Source organism: Dipteris shenzhenensis, chromosome 13 (assembly GCF_047967505.1).
Source record: "Dipteris shenzhenensis isolate YYH24624 ecotype China chromosome 13, Dip_SZ_1.0, whole genome shotgun sequence".
Taxonomy (NCBI): Eukaryota; Viridiplantae; Streptophyta; class Polypodiopsida; order Gleicheniales; family Dipteridaceae; genus Dipteris; species Dipteris shenzhenensis.
In genome coordinates, this window is record NC_141608.1 from 2,861,307 (window position 1) to 2,882,410 (window position 21,104).

Consider the following 21,104-nt stretch of genomic DNA (forward strand, 5'->3'; position numbering starts at 1 on the left):
AGAGGCTCGAATCCAAGCCCCTCCTGGAAAGGGCAGAGGTAGCGTCCTCGGATGTCATAGTAAACATGGCAGACACATAAGAAGTTCTCCTCTGTCTCTACCTCACCCAATGTGCATAATCTACAGATCCGCTGCTCCCTAGGTGTGCATGTGGCTCTCCCTGTCTCAATCCTCAGCTGACGGGATGGGACTCGCATCTACCTAATGGCAATCCTAAGGGCATGTGATCACTCCGTCCTCCGATACTCTCAAGAAGTGATTGCGGTAAAATCGGGTCTTGGTGGGGAAATCTTGGTCTCCCCTCCATGTCCATGATGTATAGAGCTAAAGCAGGTCTAACCGTATAATACAGTTGATCTCATCCCGTGGGACAAGAGGATCAGGGGCGTCCAAGCTATAGTGGAAGGGGGGGAGACGATCCATCTGAATTCCATGTCTATCAAACCGTTTTGAGATGCATGCATACTAGGCCATGCTGGTACTACTCTCAGGCAGTCACATAGATGACTCTAGCGCCACTCTCGGTAGCCTCTCTCTAGGTAAAGCCCAAACTCTGTGAAGGTATGTAACTGCCTAAAAGATGGCATCGATCTCTAACAGTGCCATGGCAAACTCTGCCTGTATGATTTGGTGGGGACTGAGGGCTTGCTCCGAATCATCCTGGATCCCATGGTCACCTATAGTCTCTCAAAGTGTCGCCACTTAGTCATTGTCAGATCACATCCCCAGAAGGGTGCCGTGTACTTGGCTGTGGGCCTCACTAATGGGTCAAATAGCCATCCCTTCGTCGGGGGTTCTTGAAAATGCGCCTGAAAGCACTGTCACTCCAGTCGGGCCAAAGGCACTTGCCCTCGTCTAAGGCGTGCTCGGGCTGTATAAAGACTGGTCCTGTAAAGATTGTCCCTAGATATGTGTAAGACTGCACAATCTCCATTGGCTCCCCTCTGTAGGTGAAGCTATGTCAGCAAAGTACTGGCCAAATCCCTCTCTCGATAAAAAACCTCTGGGGCATCTAGGTGTTTCTGTAACCTTGCTGCTAAAGAGGATAGGAGGACTATATCATCTGCATACAATAGTATTTGTATTAGGTCAGCTAGTTGAGATCCTTCACCTCCTAGGCAGCCAATGAAGGGCGTGATCTCATCAATATATAGCCCACATAAAGTTGGTGAGAGAGGGCATCCCTGTTTCACCCCTATCATACTCTCGATCCAGTCTGACAGGCGTGTAGGAGCACATCCTCTCCCTATGACTGACTCATACAAGCTCATCACCCCCCATAATAAGGTGGGAGGAAAGAGTGCTCCATGAGATGTCTGGTAGGTGTAAGTGCCTCACACAGCAAAGCCGGCTCTCAAAACAAAACAAAACAAAAACAGCCGAGATCTGCATCTCGTGTAGTCGTACAATCATGCGCGCTCGTGGAACAGTGTCGAAAGCCTTTCGAAAGTCCACAAAACATGCATAGAATTTTTGAGACTATGAGCGTGCCTCGTCAATGATTCCCTGTAAGGTGAAGATATGATCCAAATTTGAGTGTTGTCTCCTAAAACCGGCCTCTCCCAATGCCCGTTGCTCTTGCATCTCTGTATAGGAGCTGATCTCTCTCTCTAGTACTGACCCATAGATCTTAGCCAGTAGGTGACCAATCATGAGCGTGTGATAAGTCCCTGTATCCATGGGATCTCCTGCTTTGTGTATTGGCACGATGGTAGTAGTACTCCAAGTAGGGGGGAAACTATGACATACCGCATGATTAAACATCTGTGCTAAGATCAGGGCCAAGACCTCTAGCCTGTGTACAAAGTACTCAGTATGTAAGCCCTCATGGTCCTATGCTCTCCGCTTATGGAGCCGACGTAATGCAGCTCTCTCGTTCTGTGGGGTGAAGAAAGTGCAAGTGGTGGGCCGGGGAAGAGCAGACATATCAGGTGGTATATGAGCAGGACATCATAGAGGGATGTCGCACAAGTGTGCCATACCTTTGGATCTGTAATAGGTATAGGTGGTTTCCTCTCGGGTAAGAGCCCCATGCAAAAGTGGGTTCCCTCCACGAAACAATCGGATCACCTCATCCATCCTATGTGAGAGGAAAGCTCGCTTCTTACGGCGCATCAATCGTCGTGATATCCGGTGTGCCTCAGATCTGGTCAAGTGCCCCAATGCTTGCTCTCATATAAGATGGGATCTCATCTCCCTGCACTCATCATCATACCAAGAATTTTGTTTCATCTTCCCAGTGGGGGAGCGGGTGGGGGAGCGGGCTGTAGATATGGTCGTGGGGAATGATCTAGTGGCAGCATCATGTATAGCAAAGACCAATGCATTTGAGGTTAAGACGAGGTCTGCATCATCTCTCAGGGGAGACACAAATCTGCGAGACAAGTTGCTCGTTCGTGGATCCTATGTTCATCGTCTTGTGACTCTTCTTTGGATTAAGATTTTTGATGGCTAGAGCCATCGTCATCTGGACTTTTTCAGGTTCATACCTTTGACGGTCGAAGCCATCATCATCCGATTCTCTATCAGGTTTGCTACTCCAACAAGCTCAGCTGACTTTGACATTCGGGGTCCTTTGCCGCTTCGCATTTTCTACGGGGGACTGGGCATCCAGTATACAATCTTGATAAGGGGGGAAGAGCTGCATCCCACTTCGCCCCAGGCATTCGCTTTTGGCCTTAGTTGAACCCTTGAAATGTTTATCCCAGCAAGGGTGCACCATTTTAAAGTGGTTGTAGACCATGCCTCTAACTGAGTGGACCATGATCTGGTAGGTCAAATCGAGTCAAAACTGCCGACAGTTCAAAGGAACGCTGAGCATGTTGCAGATTTAGAGAATGTTCTCATCAATGCTTGTAATGGAAGGGCAATATGCCGACTCCACAATTTTTAAGAGGAATGGTGCAAAGACATATTTACTAACCTAGTAGGCAAGTATGCCATTCATGATAGGTAATAGGAGGTGAGTGACACATTTCCTTAAGTTGTCATGTAACCTTTATGTGTTACTCTTGGCTAGGCATTCTATGAGGAGTCGTTACAATGATGAGAACCTTACAAATTTTAGCCAACAAGCCAACAAACGATGAGAAACATCCAATCATAAATCAGCATTAGGCCATAGTTGCAACTAAATGTTCAAAGACATGGAAACATTTGGGTGTTGCTGAACTTCCTCTCTTTGGTAAAAACCTACTATGTGATCATAATATGGCAATAGTAGTAATATTTCGTCTATTCTAAGTATTTTGGATTTAATTGATGGAAAGTTGTTCTTAGTAGGAGACCAGCATTATACATATCCAACTAAGACAGGGTATCTATAGTCAAAGGTTTTTTTCGCGGTTAAGGAGAAAGAAAGAAAGAAAGTGAAGTGAAGAAAAATGTCACAACTAATTCTATAGCCCACTTTTAGATGGTGTGTCTGGTAGTGCTAGGTGTTTTTCTTATATTAATAAGACATTTAGCTTGGAAAGCAAAGGCGTCCCTTACTTTCTTGGTGTTGCATTGTGAGAGATGCAGAAATTATTATGTAAGAGAATATGTATGGGGTTGTTGAGAAGGTAATGCTGTGTGATGGTGCGGAATTTTGCACAATCTTTCATGGTAGTTGGGCAAATACGGACTTGTTGAAAACAAGCCCTTGGTCGGGGATAAAATCATTGTCGATTTGAAAGGACTTTGTGAATCAGAAAAGATCCTTGAGGTACTAGACTGGGAACATGCCACATGTTGACCTATAAATACTTGTTTGATTGGAAAAATAGGCATGCATAAAGTCACATGGGCAAATATAAGTGGTATAAAGAAAAGGTGTCCAGATAGTTTTCCTGAGGACAAACTTTTCTTAAGATTAATTTGGGTGGGTTCTGTCACTTGTGAGTGTCTTGGGCAATGTGGTATATGCCCAAAAGTCAATTTAGTGCATGTGTCCTATGGCCACATTTTGGATATAAGTGTATTGTGTTCTGACTAATAAGGCAATCACCTGTTGGGCACCTCTATAAGCTTTTGAAGTACTTCATTTTCTTACAGTATGAAACATTCTGCCCAATTTTCAGCGGTACTGTTAAACTCCAATGTTCAAAGATGAGATTGCACCTGCAGTTGAATGCATTTTTGACTATTTTGGGGTTGTTTCTATGCCTGCTGCAAACCCATGTTTGGTTTGATGTGATGCATTCTGTGACCTTAGATTGTGGTCTTTTTTAATGACGATGCCCATCATTTGCTGTACGTTGTGGATGGTGCATCTCAGAGTGCCAGACAAGGATTTGCAACGGCTTTGGCTTCTGTTCTCGAGGCACTTCCGTGGATCGAAGTCGAGTCTGTCCTGAAGCTCATAAAAAAGAACCTGGAAGTAACTTCTTCAATGAAAGGCCAGGTCAGTGTGTAATTTTATGTTTTGTGGCTTTAATTCTTGAGGGTATCATATAATGAAGCTAATATGTTGGAACAACACTGCAGGAAATACGAGATGGGCTCTTGGGGCAACTCTTTGCTTTGGGAGCTGTCGTGAGGGCTGGTAGGCTAGTTGCTGATGGCATGGAAACTGAGCAAGCAAGTTTTCTCAGAGACATCACAGAACAGCTGCTTTCTCTGGCCAGGAAAAAGATTTTCCTCCGTGAGCCTGCCATTACGGTGCTGTTGCATTTAATAGACAGGGTATGATCCAACTTCATGGGTCTATTGCTTCTCACTTCTGTTATGGGTGTCTTTTGCATCTCTCCCTCACACGACCTTGCTAGAATTTGATGCGACCTGTGGGCTTGTCATCTGTCTGGATGTCCTTGCCCTGCTTGAATTTAAAAACATTTGAAAAATGTGTGTTTTAAATTTCCTTTTTAGGTATCTTGACTTGTATTTCTCTTTGTTCACTCTAAACTTTGTATATCTTCTTTGCCCCTATCCCTATCCTTATATGCATTCAATATCATCTTGAAACCTATCCGAACTTGAGAAAGGAGATGGAATTTAAATAAATTTAAAAATATGTTTGTGTTTTGTATTCCCTTTTTAGTGTCTTGACTTGTATTTCTCTTTGTTCACCTAACTTAAATATAACATATCTTATTCACCTCTGTAAGGGTATATATTAAGCATCAATTCGAAACCTATCCGTTTCGTCTGGAAAGTTGAAACGAAACGAAACGAAACTTGTCGAAACGACGAAATGACGAAACGGACGAAACATTTCTTGTGACTATGCACCTACACCAACGTCAGAGAGCTAGCCACATTTTGATTTCAAGGGTTAAAGGCGACAGACATTCACATTGATGAAATTCCATTGATGGAACACAATGGAAATTCTGTCAGTGGTCAACCTTGATATTTTTGGACTGACAGAAATAGCAAGGTACCTTGTTGCGATTTGGACATTTGAGAAGTATCTACTTGGGTTGCAACGATGACAAGAAGCGCAACAGGGGGAGGAGCCATGAAGGCACTGGAAGAGGCTTTTGAAAAAATTCCCTCCTTGGTGACGAGACTAAAGAGGTGCGGGACTTCAGCACCAAGTTGAAAGAATGCTTGGACAATGGACATCCAAGAGGATACATGGGAGGCGATGAGAAAGGAGAATGAGATGTTTTTAATTATAGAAGGGGTTGCTTGCTGTAGCTGACTAAAACCGGAACTGATCGTGGGAAAATGAACAGCTATGGATTCACGTTATCTGACTGAGTTAAAACTGTCCACAGCTCTCCCTTCTCTCTCTCTCTCTGGACAAACACTAGGGCCCAGGACAAACTGTCGGGCTGGACCCCCCCGAAGGTCTTTATTACTTTTAGAAAAAAAAAACTGTTACAAAAGTTCAGCCTCAAGCTGTCTCGTAACTCTCTCTCTTCAAAACGTCAAAAGAACTCTCTTTTTTTACAAGAGCTTCTAGCCCCATTCAAATTGGCAACATGCCACTTGTCTAAAATCTAGACTAACTCTTATTACAAGCCACTTAGGGCCATTCTGGAGTCTTCCAGGCTCTCGGTCACACGAACCGCTTCCTAGGTGCTTGTCAGGCTCCCATCTCGTTTAGGAAAAATAATCCTTCTAGTACCTGCAACAATTAATTAAAGCGCACCACCATGGTACCCATTAATTGTTAGCGCTTTGCATGCAAATAACACACTGTGGACTAATCCTAGTCACGGTGGGCGTCCCCACTGAACACATGTGCACATCTAAACAAATATATATATAAATAAATATATATATATATTTTCTCTGGTTGACCGAGGTCAACACTCTTGATTATAATTAAAGAGCTTCGACCAAAGGTCAAGGCGCTTTAATTATAGCCAAGTCTCTCCAACCGAGGTTGGCACATCTTGGTTAACCGGGGTTAACCCTCTTGGCGCATGCCAAGTCTTGTTGACCAAAGTCAACATTCTCTGACCGTAGTCAGGTTTACTTGACTGGAGTCAAGTATCTTTGACCGTAGTCAATCCTTTGACCATTAAAATAACTCTTTGACCGTAATTAACACATATAACATTCTTTAATTAAGATCAAATAAATGGTCAACTGTACTTTGACTTAGGATATTTACATTGTGGTGACATCCCCTCGGCTTCTATTCAGTTGACCTCAACTGAAAAGCTTCCTTGTAAACATCCAAAAGCTGTGGATGATCGGATAACATGTCTTCGTCCATCCACTTGGCATCTAATGCCGTATAATTCTTGAATTTTACAAGATACCTGTAAAATTCCTTACCCTGAGGGCCTTTACGTACAGTATGGTACACAATTTGCTCTGGCTGAAGGACTTCCTCCAGTTCATCCACTTCTGGTGGATCCTCTGATACTGGTTCTGTAGGCTCTGGTCCTTGAAATTTCTTGAGAAGACTCACATGAAATGCATTGTGAATCCTCCAATGCTCTGGCAATGCTAATCTGTATGCAACCTCATTTATTCTTTCTGTAACCCTGAAAGGGCCATAGTATCTGGGAGATAACTTTGCATACACTTTCTGTTTGCCTTTAAACTTGCGGAGCCTAGCTTTTTCAAACTTTAAAAGTACCCAGTCCCCTTCCTTGAGATCCAACTGTCTCCTATGTTTATCTGCAGCCCTTTTATGTTTCTCTTGAGACCTTTCAATTGCTGTCCGGACTTGGCTGTAAGCTGTCTGGAGGTCTCTCACAAACTGATCAGCTGCAAATATTTCATCTTTAGTCCTCAATATAGGTGGCAAAATCACCTTCCCATATATGACTTCAAAAGGGGCTTTCCCTGTAGAGCTATGTACTGTATTATTATAAGCAAACTCTACTAACGGTAAGTACTTTTCCCAGTCTGAACTTTGGTCACCCACGTAGCATTTCAGCATATCCAAAATGGTAGAATTTGCTACTTCACTTTGACCATCTGTCTGGGGATGGAAAGAAGAAGAAAAATTCAGATTCGTCCCCATGTTATCAAATAAAGCTCTCCAGAATAGATTGGTCATTCTGGGATCTCGATCACTAACAATGGACTTAGGCATACCATGATGTTTAAAGATCTGTGCCATAAACAACTTAGCCATATGATCTGCCTTTATGGTTTTGCGAACCGGAATGAAATGAGCTTGCTTGCTGAATCTATCAATGATAGTCCAAATCCCATCATTCCCTGACTTTGATCTTGGCAAATCAAAAATAAAGTCCATTGTAATATTTTCCCATGGTGCCTGAGGCACGGGAAGAGGCATAAGTAGGCCAGGTGCCTTCTGTCTATCATACTTGATTTTCTGACACGTAAGGCATTCAGTAACAAACTGATGTATATCTTTCCGCATTCCTGGCCAAAAGAAATACCTCTCTAGTGCTAGAGTTGTTGCTGTAATTCCTCTGTGTCCAGCATAGGGAGGTGCATGGCATTCCTCCAAAATCTTTTTCCTCATCTCCTGGGTGATGCATAGGCAATCATCTTTCATTAAATACCCATCTTTCAGGGAATAGTGACTGGTAGATTGTCCTTCTTGCATCTGCTGTAAAATTTCACCAAAATCAGAATCATGAGCATATTGTTCTCTCATGCCTTCCAGGTCCTGATGATAAGCAATAGTTACATTATTGACCTGGGGTCTTCGGGACAAGGCATCTGCCACTCTGTTCCGAATTCCTGGAGTATGGACAATCTGAAAATGATACATTGACAGCATGTTTGCCCATTTCATATGCTTCTCTGAAAGCTTGGTCTGAGTCAAAAAGTATTTCAGACTTTGGTGATCTGTTTTGACAGTAAAATCTGCACCCAAAAGATAGTGTTTCCATGTATGGATAGCATGAATTACAGCCAATAACTCTTTCTCATAGATTCCTAAATATCTTTCCGCATCCCGAAGTCGTCTGCTTTCATAGGCTACTACATGACCATTCTGATGCAATGCAGCCCCAACACATTCTCCACAAGCATCACAATCCACATCAAAAGACTGATACAGATCCGGAACTACCAGAATAGGCTCTGTAGTCAACTTTTCCTTGAGTGTATTGAATGCTTTCTTCTGTGATAATCCCCAGGTGAAGGCTGCATTTTTCTTAGTGAGGTCATGTAATGGAGCTGCGATATCAGCAAAATGTCTGATAAACCTTCTGTAGTAAGAACACAAGCCTAAAAAGCTTCGAACTTCATGCACAGTTTTCAGCTCTGGCCATTCTTGAATGGCACGGATCTTCGCTGGATCCATTTGTATCCCATTCTTGGATATTATATGCCCCAGATAGTGGATTTCTTCCAAGAAGAACTCACTTTTCTTGCTGTTTACATAGAGTTGATGATTTCTCAGCTCTTGAAACACTATAGCAAGATGTTCTCTGTGCTCTTCCTCTGTCTTAGAAAAAACTAAGATATCATCAAAGAAAGTACCCGTAAAATGCCTGTACTTCCGGAAGATGCGATCCATCATTCTATTGAACGTGGCTGGAGCATTTGTCAATCCAAAAGGCATCACTAAGTATTCATACAACCCGAATGTTGTGCGGAATGCTGTCTTATGCACATCCTGAGGCTGTATCCTCACTTGGTGGTAGCCACTCTTCAAGTCTATCCTGCTGAAAACTGAAGCTCCATTTAACTGATCCAAGACATCATCAATACGTGGAATAGGGAATCTATTCTTGATGGTCATTTTGTTCAGTGCGCGATAATCAACGCACATACGGAATGAACCATCTTTCTTCTGTACTAACAGTACAGGGGAACAAAAAGGAGACGAGCTGGGCTGAATCAAGCCTTTGGACAGCAAGTCCTGTACTTGAGCCATAATCTCCTCTCTCTGAGTCGCACTGACTCTATAAGGGGGTCTGTTTGGTGGTTCACTACCAGGCATTAACTCTATCTGATGATCTTCTGGTCTCTCTGGGGGTAACTCCCCTGGCAAAACATCAGAAAAGCAATCTTTAAAGTTTACCAAAAACTGAAACTTATCTTTGTCTGCATCATTCATTTCAGCATGCATATCAGTCTCTTTTTCTTTTACAAAAACCATGTACGCAGAAATTGCAGACTTTATTGCTTTACCGCATGAAACATCAGATACAATGGGGATAGTGTCCCCTTTATTCCTGGCAATTACACGCTGATTTTTCCCCCTATGTACAAATTCCAGCACTCTTTCAGGAAGAGTCAACTTCACTGCCTTGCGGTGAAACCAAGGCATCCCCAAAACTACATCATAATGTTTCAGTGGAGAAATGAAGAAGTCTTCCTGATCCACATAACTCTGAATATGAAGACGGAGCTTCCCTATCAAGGGAGTAACTGGCACAGGATTCCCACAAAACATTTGATCGGCATCCAAAGCCCTGCCTAGCTCTTCCGTCTTTATTCCCAGCCTCAGGGCTAGATCCTCTGATATGAAATTATCAGTAGCCCCTGGATCAAATAAAATCAGCGCTTGCTGGTCTCTAACTTTGCCCCATGATAGCAGCAATTCTCGTTCTTCTGGGTTCAAAGCATGACCCAGTATATCAGGAATACCCCCTGCCATTGGCTTTTGCGGTCCTCGTGGCTTCTCTGCCTCTTTTCCCTTCGACGATGAAGGCTTTTCTGGGCACTGGGCAGCCACATGCCCCTCTTTACCGCACCTGAAGCATTTCCCATCTCTACGGAATTCTGCTATCTGTTCAGGGGTAAAATTAGATTTGCCTTTATAGGTCTTTGAGAACTGAGTACCCCTCGGCTTCTGAGACTGAAACCCTTTCTTTTCAGCCTTAGGGGACTCTTTCTTTTCTGATTTTTGAAAATCAGATTTCTTTTTATCAGTACGTCCTGCATGCAAGGATGGCACTGTAGATGGATCTTGTAGCGGTACAAGACTCGCTACTGAGGCTGAATGCATAAGATCTTGAATATTCTTTGCCCCCAAAGCATTCACTACTGCCTGAATTCTTGGAGTGAGACCTGCTCTGTACTTTCTCATCTGGGTACCTTTGGAGATCTTTTTGAACGGTGCAACCTGCAAATAAGCATCCCAGAACTTTTGGTTGTACCCATCCACTGTATCTCCTGCATCCATGTGCAAGCTGTCCCAGTCTTGAAGAACATGGTCTCTGAACTGTTTAGGCATGAACTGCTGGTAGAAGGCTTTCTTGAAGCCCTTCCACTTTCTTGGGGCTGACCCATCTGTAGTCAGTGCACTCCACCATGCACTAGCCGTTGCTGTTAAGTGTAAGCTGACCATTCTTAATTTGGAGGATTCTGAAAATTTCTCTGTACCAAATGCAGCATCAAACTGTCTGATAAACTGCAATGCTTTGTCTGTATGACCATACTGTCCATTGTAGGTCATAAACTTGACAGATTTTCCTCCCTCTTTAAATTCCTTGGTCGCTTTGGAAGACTTTCTCTTCCCAGACTTCTCGTGTTTCCTTCTTTTCCTGGATGGTTTATCTGATAAGGAAGAAGAAGACACAGAAGTCGAACTCGAGGTAGACGGTGATGGACTAGGAGATCGGTGACGATGCCTGGATCTCTTTTTACTATGGGACCGTCTCCTATGAGATCTATGAGATCTCTCTCTCTCAGACTGTACACGGGAGTGTGCCTCTGGCATTGGCACGTCATATACTGGATCAGGCATAGCCTCTGCTGGAAACAAATGCTGAGCCCTGGGATCCCTTTTAAGATTTTCCAGCTCTTGTATACGAGTGCGTACCATTTGTTCGAATTCCTGTTGAGTTTGTGGCACATTCCTCTGTCTTGGATGCACATCCCTATCTTGAGAATCCCACTGGATAGGTGATTGATCCATATTCTGAGATCTGCAGATTTCTCACACAGTGCGGGTAACTGATGCACACTACCTTTGCTTTTCCAACAGAAAAGGTACCTCAACAAGAGGTGTTTTGCATTCACAATCTATGCCAGTACTGGCTGTCAGTTCAAAGCATGTACCCACACAGTTGCCAAAGCATCATCAACTATGTTGCCCTGTTCTGGCTGCTGCAGATGGCTTCAAAAGGCATCTGTTTTTCCCTCTTTTTACTGCTCAAAGGCATGCATTCTCCATTTTCTGCAAATCTCTGTTTTCTCTGCTTTTCTCTGGTTTTCTGCTACTTTTCTGACAGTAAAAACCTGACAGGCAGGAGAAAATTGATAGCCAAAACTGTCTCTGCGACTGTCTCTTTTTTTTTTTTTTTTTTTTTTTGGTGAAAACAGTAACCAGATGGAGTAACTGTTAGTTAGTCTAACCAGACTAACTGGTTCTGGTTACACCAACCAAACTGATCTGGTTAGGCCAGATTAACTGGACCAGAGTTGAACTGACTGAACACTGGTTCAACTAACCAGAGTTAACTGACTGCAGTTGACTTAACCAGGGTTTCACTAACCACAGGTCAACCAACCAGGGTTTAACTGTACCAGGGTTCACTTACCCACTGGTCTGCCAGGCTGGCTGCCACGTGTCAGTGTGCCACGTGTACTGCCACGTCATCAGCCTGCACATGCTGCCACGTCAGCATCGCGTCAGCGCCACGTGTACTGCCACGTCATCTTTTTGCAGGCCACGTGTCTGCCTAGGTGGCACCCTGGCCACGTCAGCAACAGCCAAAGGTTTGAAACCTTGGCTATGCAGGAAATCATCGCGCGTCGCGTCGACACCCTGCACCTTGTTGATCGATCTAAACCTTCACGAAATGCGCTGAAGGTCTTCGTCGACAGCTCTGTTAGACAGCGGATGATACCTCACGTTGTCCGTCCGTCGGATGTTCACGGGACCCCCGATAGTGACGCAACAGGGGCGTACACATTTACCACAAATTCGGAATCCCCCATCGCGAAGGCGTGTCCACCTTCATGCTTTGCGTGAAAGTCGATGTACAGAGATCAGTCCCTGTAATCCGTTCATCGATGTCTGGTCTTGCCCCGTCCAATTTGAAGCCCCAAGCCTGCCAACTGCCACCTCTCTGGGCAACGCCATCCTTTCTTCGGGGCAACGTTGGATCTTCTCTCTCGTGCTGAATCGTCACAACCTGAGAAGGTTATGAACCTTCGCTCTGATACCAATAAAACCGGAACTGATCGTGGGAAAATGAATAGCTATGGATTCACGTTATCTGACTGAGTTAAAACTGTCCACAGCTCTCCCTTCTCTCTCTCTCTCTGGACAAACACTAGGGCCCAGGACAAACTGTCGGGCTGGACCCCCCCGAAGGTCTTTATTACTTTTAGAAAAAAAAAACTGTTACAAAAGTTCAGCCTCAAGCTGTCTCGTAACTCTCTCTCTTCAAAACGTCAAAAGAACTCTCTTTTTTTACAAGAGCTTCTAGCCCCATTCAAATTGGCAACATGCCACTTGTCTAAAATCTAGACTAACTCTTATTACAAGCCACTTAGGGCCATTCTGGAGTCTTCCAGGCTCTCGGTCACACGAACCGCTTCCTAGGTGCTTGTCAGGCTCCCATCTCGTTTAGGAAAAATAATCCTTCTAGTACCTGCAACAATTAATTAAAGCGCACCACCATGGTACCCATTAATTGTTAGCGCTTTGCATGCAAATAACACACTGTGGACTAATCCTAGTCACGGTGGGCGTCCCCACTGAACACATGTGCACATCTAAACAAATATATATATAAATAAATATATATATATATTTTCTCTGGTTGACCGAGGTCAACACTCTTGATTATAATTAAAGAGCTTCGACCAAAGGTCAAGGCGCTTTAATTATAGCCAAGTCTCTCCAACCGAGGTTGGCACATCTTGGTTAACCGGGGTTAACCCTCTTGGCGCATGCCAAGTCTTGTTGACCAAAGTCAACATTCTCTGACCGTAGTCAGGTTTACTTGACTGGAGTCAAGTATCTTTGACCGTAGTCAATCCTTTGACCATTAAAATAACTCTTTGACCGTAATTAACACATATAACATTCTTTAATTAAGATCAAATAAATGGTCAACTGTACTTTGACTTAGGATATTTACATTGTGGTGACACTGACACACCCAAAATGGAGGGCTGTGCCTAGAATGAACCGTAGTACTCTTGAACATATAGATGCTCATGAAGTAGAATAGCCAAAACATAAGTACTCTTGGAAGTTAACCACAGATACATGCTCATAAAGTAGAATAGCCAAACCATATAATATAGATTGCACAAAATAGGCAAACCTTGTTACAAACATATGTTTTCAAAACATTGCCATCTAGCAGACTTTGTGCTGCCTAGATGTGGACCGTTGGCACTCCCATAAGCTGCCTCTACCTGCACAGAGCACCACTGATCTTTGTCAACCTACATGCTCTATTAGAACTTTAGTGAGCTGAAAAGACCTCCTTCAACACCTCTCTTTGTTCTTGCTAAAGATTGCAGCTGCAGAGAGTGTTCCCCTGAAGTATCCGTGGCCCCGTCTGCAGAGGGCCTTCAGAGACATTTAGATGCACTACAGTCCTTTTGTGAGTCACATGATTTGAAGGTCAACCTTGGCAAAACCAAGGTTATCATCTTCAACACCTCCTGAGCGGTTATGCATAAAGAGCAGTTCACCAAAAAAACAATGACATGTTTTTGTAAGTCTCATGGCTACAAGCACACTCCCATTACATCACATCTTTGAAGCGTTGGTTGAGATTTTCTTATCTTATACATACCTCGGGGTTCTCTTTTCTAGCCCTATTTTTACAATGAGACCGGCTATGCAGGCCAATCATGCAGGCCAATCTCAGCAGAGGATATGCCTCCTTAGCCAGGTTGGAGAGACATTGCTTCCACATTTCAGGACCCCCAGATCAAGGCCCTCCTATTCAACTCCTTAGTCTGACCAGCTGGGATGTATAGCAGCCCTTGTTGGGGGCCGGATCTCTCGGATGCAAAGTGGGCTCAGGTGGAGCGTCTCTAGTTGCTCATGTTGTCACAGATGATTTGCAGTAAGCTGTCGGCTCCCCACTAGATTATCCAAAACAAATAAAGTTTCCACATAAAGCATTATCTTCGAATTTCGCACCCTTGAGCCAAATCAAGTGCCAACATACTCCAGTTCTAGGATGCTATCTTCGAGATATCAACATGATGGAAGAATTCCATGCCCAGGGCCCTTCCCAATAGACCTCATGCTCTCTTATTTTTCAAATCTCATGCTTGCATCTTTTATCTAGGCCTTGGTTATTAGCTGGTTTCTTCTCAGTTCCCGACACAACCCGCTAGAGATCTTTCTCCATGAAGAGAAGTTGGACAACTGCCACGATGGAAAGTTTCTTCCATCCTATCCTATTCATTTCCTACTCTAGGCTCAGCCTAACTATTGTTTGTAGGACATATCCTAGGTTCTCTCTTAGTCAGGTACTACTCTAGGCTCAGCCTAACTATTGTTTGTAGGATAGATCCTAGTATGAGAGTAAGCATCCTTCCAATAGAAGGGTTGGAAGATGGGATGTGACGAGATGACTGATCACACCCTCATTAGATGTGTCTTTTCAGTTCTCCCTAAGACCTAGGTTAATCCTTAGTCCTTAGGTACTAGAATCTCTAAGGTTCCCCCTTACTTTAATTATTCTAATTCTTTTTTACCTCTAGGCAATGACCTAGCAATATGACTCCGATTTTAGAGCCGTCTAAACTGATGTTTTTCTTTTGGCTGATCCCATTGATTAGCATACTGATTTGGGAAATACTGGGTACTCATGTCATGACAATCCTTCTCTTTTGGGGGCTCACAGGTAGGAAGGTGACTCGGGTAACCCCAACATGGGCCAATATTTATGCCTTGGCACATGTTAGTCAGTCTGCGGAGAGCGAGGGACTCAGAGCTATTGGACAAGCAAGCTTTCACACTAATTATGCGTCCCTTGATCACATCCTCGTACTATGAGGTGTCTTTGAGGAGGCCAGGTTACGGAGACAGAGGGTTTATTGGTGCTTTGTGAATTTTCTCACGGATTTTGACACAGCTCCACGACCGGCCTTAACATATGCCTACAAGAGCCGGGGTATGGTTAGGAGATTATATGGGCAATTTTGGCACGCCATAAAATGGTTTTAGGTAGGGTTTAGACGGCGATTAGATGGACTGAGAAAGTCAGGAGCACGATTGGAGTCAAATAGGGTTGTTTGTTGTAACCAACCCTGTTTGGCCTCTACATCGATGAGCTGGAGACTTTCATCGAGACACTAGGAGGTATGGGCTCATCTCTAGCTGGCTCCTTGGTTCCTTTACGTAGAGAACAACTAACCTTGATGGGAGTGGAAATGGAAATGGAAATGAGAATGCCATGGAGAATGATGGAAATGGGAAGAAGAATCCCATGCTAGTGCCATGTCATTGTATGATGTGGTAGAGGGAATGAGAACGAGAAATGGAAATGGGAATGTCCTAGGGAAAAATGGGAATGGGAACAAGAACCCGGTTCTCATGAGATGTGGATGTATATACTTGGGTTTTCACATACAAAACTTTGAATTTTGAATTTTGAATATCAATTGTACAGTACAAAGACCTTATCGAGACCTTATCAGGCAAGGAAGAACGCTAGAAAGTATTTTGTTGTAGCAGGAGATAGACTAACCTCACTCTTTCTCCTGCTCAATACTAACTGGAACTGCAAGATGATGCACTCGATACACAAAGTGATGTTGTGGATGTGAGTGAGAGAATCAGAGGGAGAGAATGTAGTGGACCTCCCAAGAGGAAATAGATACAACTGAATAATGGATGCCCAAAGGTCTGAATACAATTGTATGAAGGGGCTGGAACCCTCAGTGCAAAACTGAAAGACAAGACTACCTAGAGGAGGTGAATCCTCACTAGATCCTTGAAGAGGCTGAGGCTACCTTGTTGGCCTGCTGCAGGGAGGCCTTGCTGCTGCTATTTTGAGGGCTGAAGTGCCGAATTGTGGGATGAAGAATGAGGGCCAAAGGTTGCTCTTTTATAGGCTGTTAGGTCAGCCTGGCCAACCTGGTCAACACCGACCGTGACCCTGGCTGGCTGCTCAACGCCGACTGTTGACCAGGTTGGTAAAAAAAGCCAACGTTGGCAAAAAGTCAACACGTTGGCTTTGTCTGTGTTTTTTGACGTAGGATGATGTGGTGTTGACTGTGTGCTGATTGTTGACTGCGCAAGGTTGTCTGCATGGTTGCACCGATGCTTGCGTGGCAGGTGACCTGGCTGCCTATGTTGGCACCAGCTAGCATGGCCACGGGCTTGTGGATGCGCTTGACATCTGTTGCAATCAGGAGGAATGGCTGTCCGGATATCGAGAATCAATGAGGAAGAGGTTATCCAGAAACAATGAGGAAGAGGTTAGTTTGATACAATGTAGGAAATTTGAGTCCAAGAGAAGACCATAAGTGCCTTTGTCTATCACGATGAGTGCATGTACCCTCGGCTCTCAAACAATAGCTCCAGTTCTCTACGGGTTAGAACTATGGTCTAGAGAGTTTGGGTGGTTGTGCCGACAGTTCGGTCACAAGTGAGATTTGCTTAGTTGATTTTAAGAAAGATTGACGGATTTGCTCAGCTATAGGAAGTCAGAAATGCAGGTCTTTTTTCTTGGGCACTAATTAAAAAAAACATACATTCTTTTGACCATAAGCAGATATGTTGAGATTGTTAGCCCTCAGGTTAGGCCAACATGGGCAGGGTTCTAGTGCGGTTACCGAGCGCGAACTACTTGGAAGCAGTGGAAGAATTTGGACCAACCACTGTTTACAGTTGGAGGTGCAAGAGATTGCAGCAGATCAACCAATAGCACGGTTTTGCGTAGTTGGTAGAAAGCGTTCCTGTGAAGGTTTTAGGTAGGAGATCAATGAAGAAGATCCATCCAAGATCAAGTGTTTTTGTTGTGGAGAAAATTATCTATGTTCTGATTGTCCAATTTGGGCTGAACATGTGAAATTTCATCAAAACTAACATGGAAAGAAAGGAAGTGGATCCAGAATGCCGAGCAATTGTAGACGAGTTGCCAGATGTAGTTGATGCCCAAGTGGTTGCTAGGTCAAAAGGATGAGTTGCAACCAGTGTAGACACAGGTTCCTTAGATAAAGACATTAATTGGAAGGTTAAAACAGTGTTGGCTGCTAAAATTGCAAGTGATTCAAAAGGGAATGCTCCAGCAATCGAAATGCCTGAATAGAGTCAGCAGTCCTTTGCCGAGCAAGGAGAATCCTCAAAATCTTAGACAAATGCATTAGAACCGAACGTTTCAACAGAATCTAGTAGAGAGATAGGTCAAGCATCATAAATATTCAGGAACATGCAAGTCCGTTTAACATTCGCCAAGTTAGTGCCGATAGCTCGATATTTTTGGGATTTCTTTGCCCAACAGATTAAAGAGTCATCTGACCAACTGAAAGAGGTAGATTCTTTAGCCACTCTTCCTGTTATTAACACTCTAGTAGTCGATGAGGAAGTACCATCGATCACTATCAAAGTTAAGAAATAGACTATACTAGGAGTGATAGTGGATGGTGGTTTTGGGATCAACATTATTTCTGAAGAAATGTCTAAGAGGTTGTAGTTCAAGTCCTTTAAATCATCACCTTTTCAAGTACGCATGACAGATCAACGGCCAGTTGACCCAAAATGTATGTTACAGGATGTTGTCATCTCTATAGGTGGAATCTATTATACAATTAGTTTTCTTGTGATTGCCATGGAGCAGCATGCCTATCGAATACTATTGGGACGACCTTAGCCTAAAAGTGAAAAAGTACTCCATGATTGGGTTCAGAAGAGATGATCATTAAAATAGATAGTCAAGATGTATGCATACTGACCAGCCCTGGGAAGGTTCGGAGTAGTTGCCGACCAAAGATTTTGGAGGTCACATATCCATTTTCCTCAGGATGTTGAGTCACGATTGATGGAGTTACAAATCTTACCTGTGGGTGAGATTGATATTTTCCAAGTGGTTGTAGACATGAAACAGAAGTTGAAAGCCGAGGAGATTGCTAAGCAAAAAGATCTCTTTTTGAGTAACTTCATTGAAGACATTGAAGGGGAACGAGAGTTACCTGAAATACCGGTGACTATTACGAGACTCGGTACTAAGCAGTTGGTACCAGAGTCAACACAAGAACTCAATCTTGGAACATAAGACAACCCTACAATTAAGGGTTACAAAATATTTATTTGTCAGGTATAAGGATTTTGCCTGGAATTACACTGATCTACGAGGAGCTCCTCCCGAGTTATGTCCTTTAGTGCCAGATGCCAAACCAATTGGACAACAAGGTATAGAATGAATCCCAACAATGCTAAATAGTAAAAGCCAAGTTGGATTAACTTTTGCGTGCTGGTTTTATCTATGCCATTGATAGCAGTGATTGGTTATTTCCTATTGTGATTGTGCCTAAGAAAAAATGGTAAACTCTGAGTCTGCTTAGATTATCTCAAGTTAAATGCATAGACAGTCCCTGATCTGTTTCCAGTATCTTTCACTAATGGAATGTTGAACCAAGTTGCAGGACATGAGATTTACTCATTTATGGATAGTTACATTGATTATAATCAAATTACTGCACCCCGGATGATCAATCCAAAACTGCCTTTATCACGGAATGGGTTGCAACTTGCTTATTCAACCCAAGTTATGCCTTTTAGGTTAAGAAATGCTTTATCAACATTCCATAAATTTATGGTAGAGACTTAGCGTGATTATCTCACTGAGTTCATTGCCATTTACTTAGATGATTTTTGTGTTTACTCTTTAGTCAAAAATAATCTCGGTTATCTAAAAAAGGTATTTCTAAGATTTAGTCAAGCAGGTATTTCACTCAACCGGGCTAAAAGTGTATACTGTGTCCGAGTGGGCATATTGCGCGGTCATGTAATTTCTCAAGATTGTATACGAACCGAGCCAGGTAAGATTCGAGCTATATAGCAAATGCCTGAGCATGAAAATCTAACTCAATTGCAGTCTTTTGTGGTTTATCAGCTTCTATAGATGCTTTATCAAAGATTTTGCCAAGATTGCAGCTCCATTGTATGAGTTGACAAAGAAAGATGCCAAGTTTGAATGGACCACCAAGTTGTCTGTGGTTTTCCATGATCCGAAGAGCCGAGCCATGGGTACACCCATTTTAAGGCAACGGAGGTGGGATGTTATTTTCCATGTGCATGTAGATGTGTTTGGCTATGCCTTAGGCATTATTTTGGCTCAGCCAGATGGTCGGCTAGATTATCCAGTGTATTATGCCAGTCGGTTATTGACTCCTAGTAAGTTCAACTATAGTATCACCGAGCGAGAAGCTTTGGGTATGATATTCAGGGTGCAGATATTAAGGCATTATTTACTCGGCAATCCTTTTGTGTTTTATGCAGACCATCAGGCATTACTTTATCTAATCAATAAGACTATTATTCAAGGGTGCCTTGTGCGTTGGATGCTTTTGCTTTAAGAGTTCAACTTTAAAATTATTCATAAAACCAGGAAAACCCATGTAGGGGGTGACTGTTTATCTAGACTTCCTGCATTCGAGGATACTCAAGGAGTTACTATTGAACTTCCAGATGTTAAACTCTTTGCAGTTGACTATTGTGATCATGAATATGTGGAGTTAATGGATTATTTGTGTAAGGATACATTACTTGAAGGCTCCTCACTTGCGTGCAACTCCTTGTGGGAGCATTTCATAATAAAGCCTTCACTCGTGTCACTTGAGTGCCTACCGATAAGTGCAAACAAATGACCTTGAAGGCTCGGAAATACAGTTTAATTGGTGGACATCTTTATCATCAGTGTGCAGATGGAGTTCTTTGCAGGTGGGTTATGCCACATGAGTGAGTGACCGTTTGTAGGAAGCGCACTTGGGTCCTTCAAGATGACATTTCCAAGGGAAGTTAACTGTCAGAATAGTGCTGCAGACAAGATTATGGTGGGAATCCTTGTTTAAGGATGCTCAAACTAAGTGTGTGCATTGTGATGTTTGTTAGCGCACTGGACGGTTATTGCCCAATCAGTCTATGCCATTGCAACCTACTCGTTCTTGGGAAGCCCCATCAAAGATGGGGTTTGGATTTTGTTGGTCCTTTCAAACCTGCAAGGTTTATACATAATTTAGCTACTGACTATGCTACTAAGTGGACTAAAGCTAAGGCACTTCGAGATAACTCGGCTCAGAACACTGCCAAGTTTATTTTTGAAACTATCATTTGCAGATATGGATGCCCTCTAGAGCTTGTTAGTGATCATGGTTCACATTTCCTTAATGATGTTGTGGAGTTTCTCAAGACTGAATTTCAAATCATGCATATAGTTTCCACTACTTATTATCCTCATGGTGAAGTTGAGTCCACAAATAAAACAATCAAGCTTATCCTCACAAAAGCAGTGTAGTCATCCAAAGAGTGAATGGCATACTAAACTTCATTTTGCTTTATTGGCATATAGAATTGCTTCTAAGGTCACTACAAATGTTACTCCTTTTCATATGGCCTTTAGCTTAGAAGCAGTAGTCCCCCTTAGAATTTATTGTCATATTGCTACTGAGCATCACTTGGATGAGTAAGAAGCAATCAGGGGACGATTGCATCAGCTAAGCCACCTGGATGAGTTACGCCTCCGAGTAGGTTGGTCACAACAGGTAATATAGCGCAGAAGAAAGGCATGGTATGACATACATATTTTGCCTAAGCATTTGAGGCTGGTCATAGCAGGTGATACAGCGCAGAAGAAAGG

General features: G+C 43.2%; 1 protein-coding gene across 1 annotated transcript in view; it reads left to right on the forward strand.

Annotated features, from left to right (window-relative positions):
• The window catches only part of LOC147894924 (DNA polymerase V family), an 86,666-nt gene that overhangs the window by 22,481 nt on the left and 43,081 nt on the right, over window positions 1-21,104 (forward strand). The window contains 2 exon segments of the mRNA XM_087383582.1: window positions 4,259-4,384; window positions 4,468-4,665. Of these exon segments, the coding sequence (XP_087239708.1) occupies window positions 4,259-4,384; window positions 4,468-4,665 (324 nt within the window).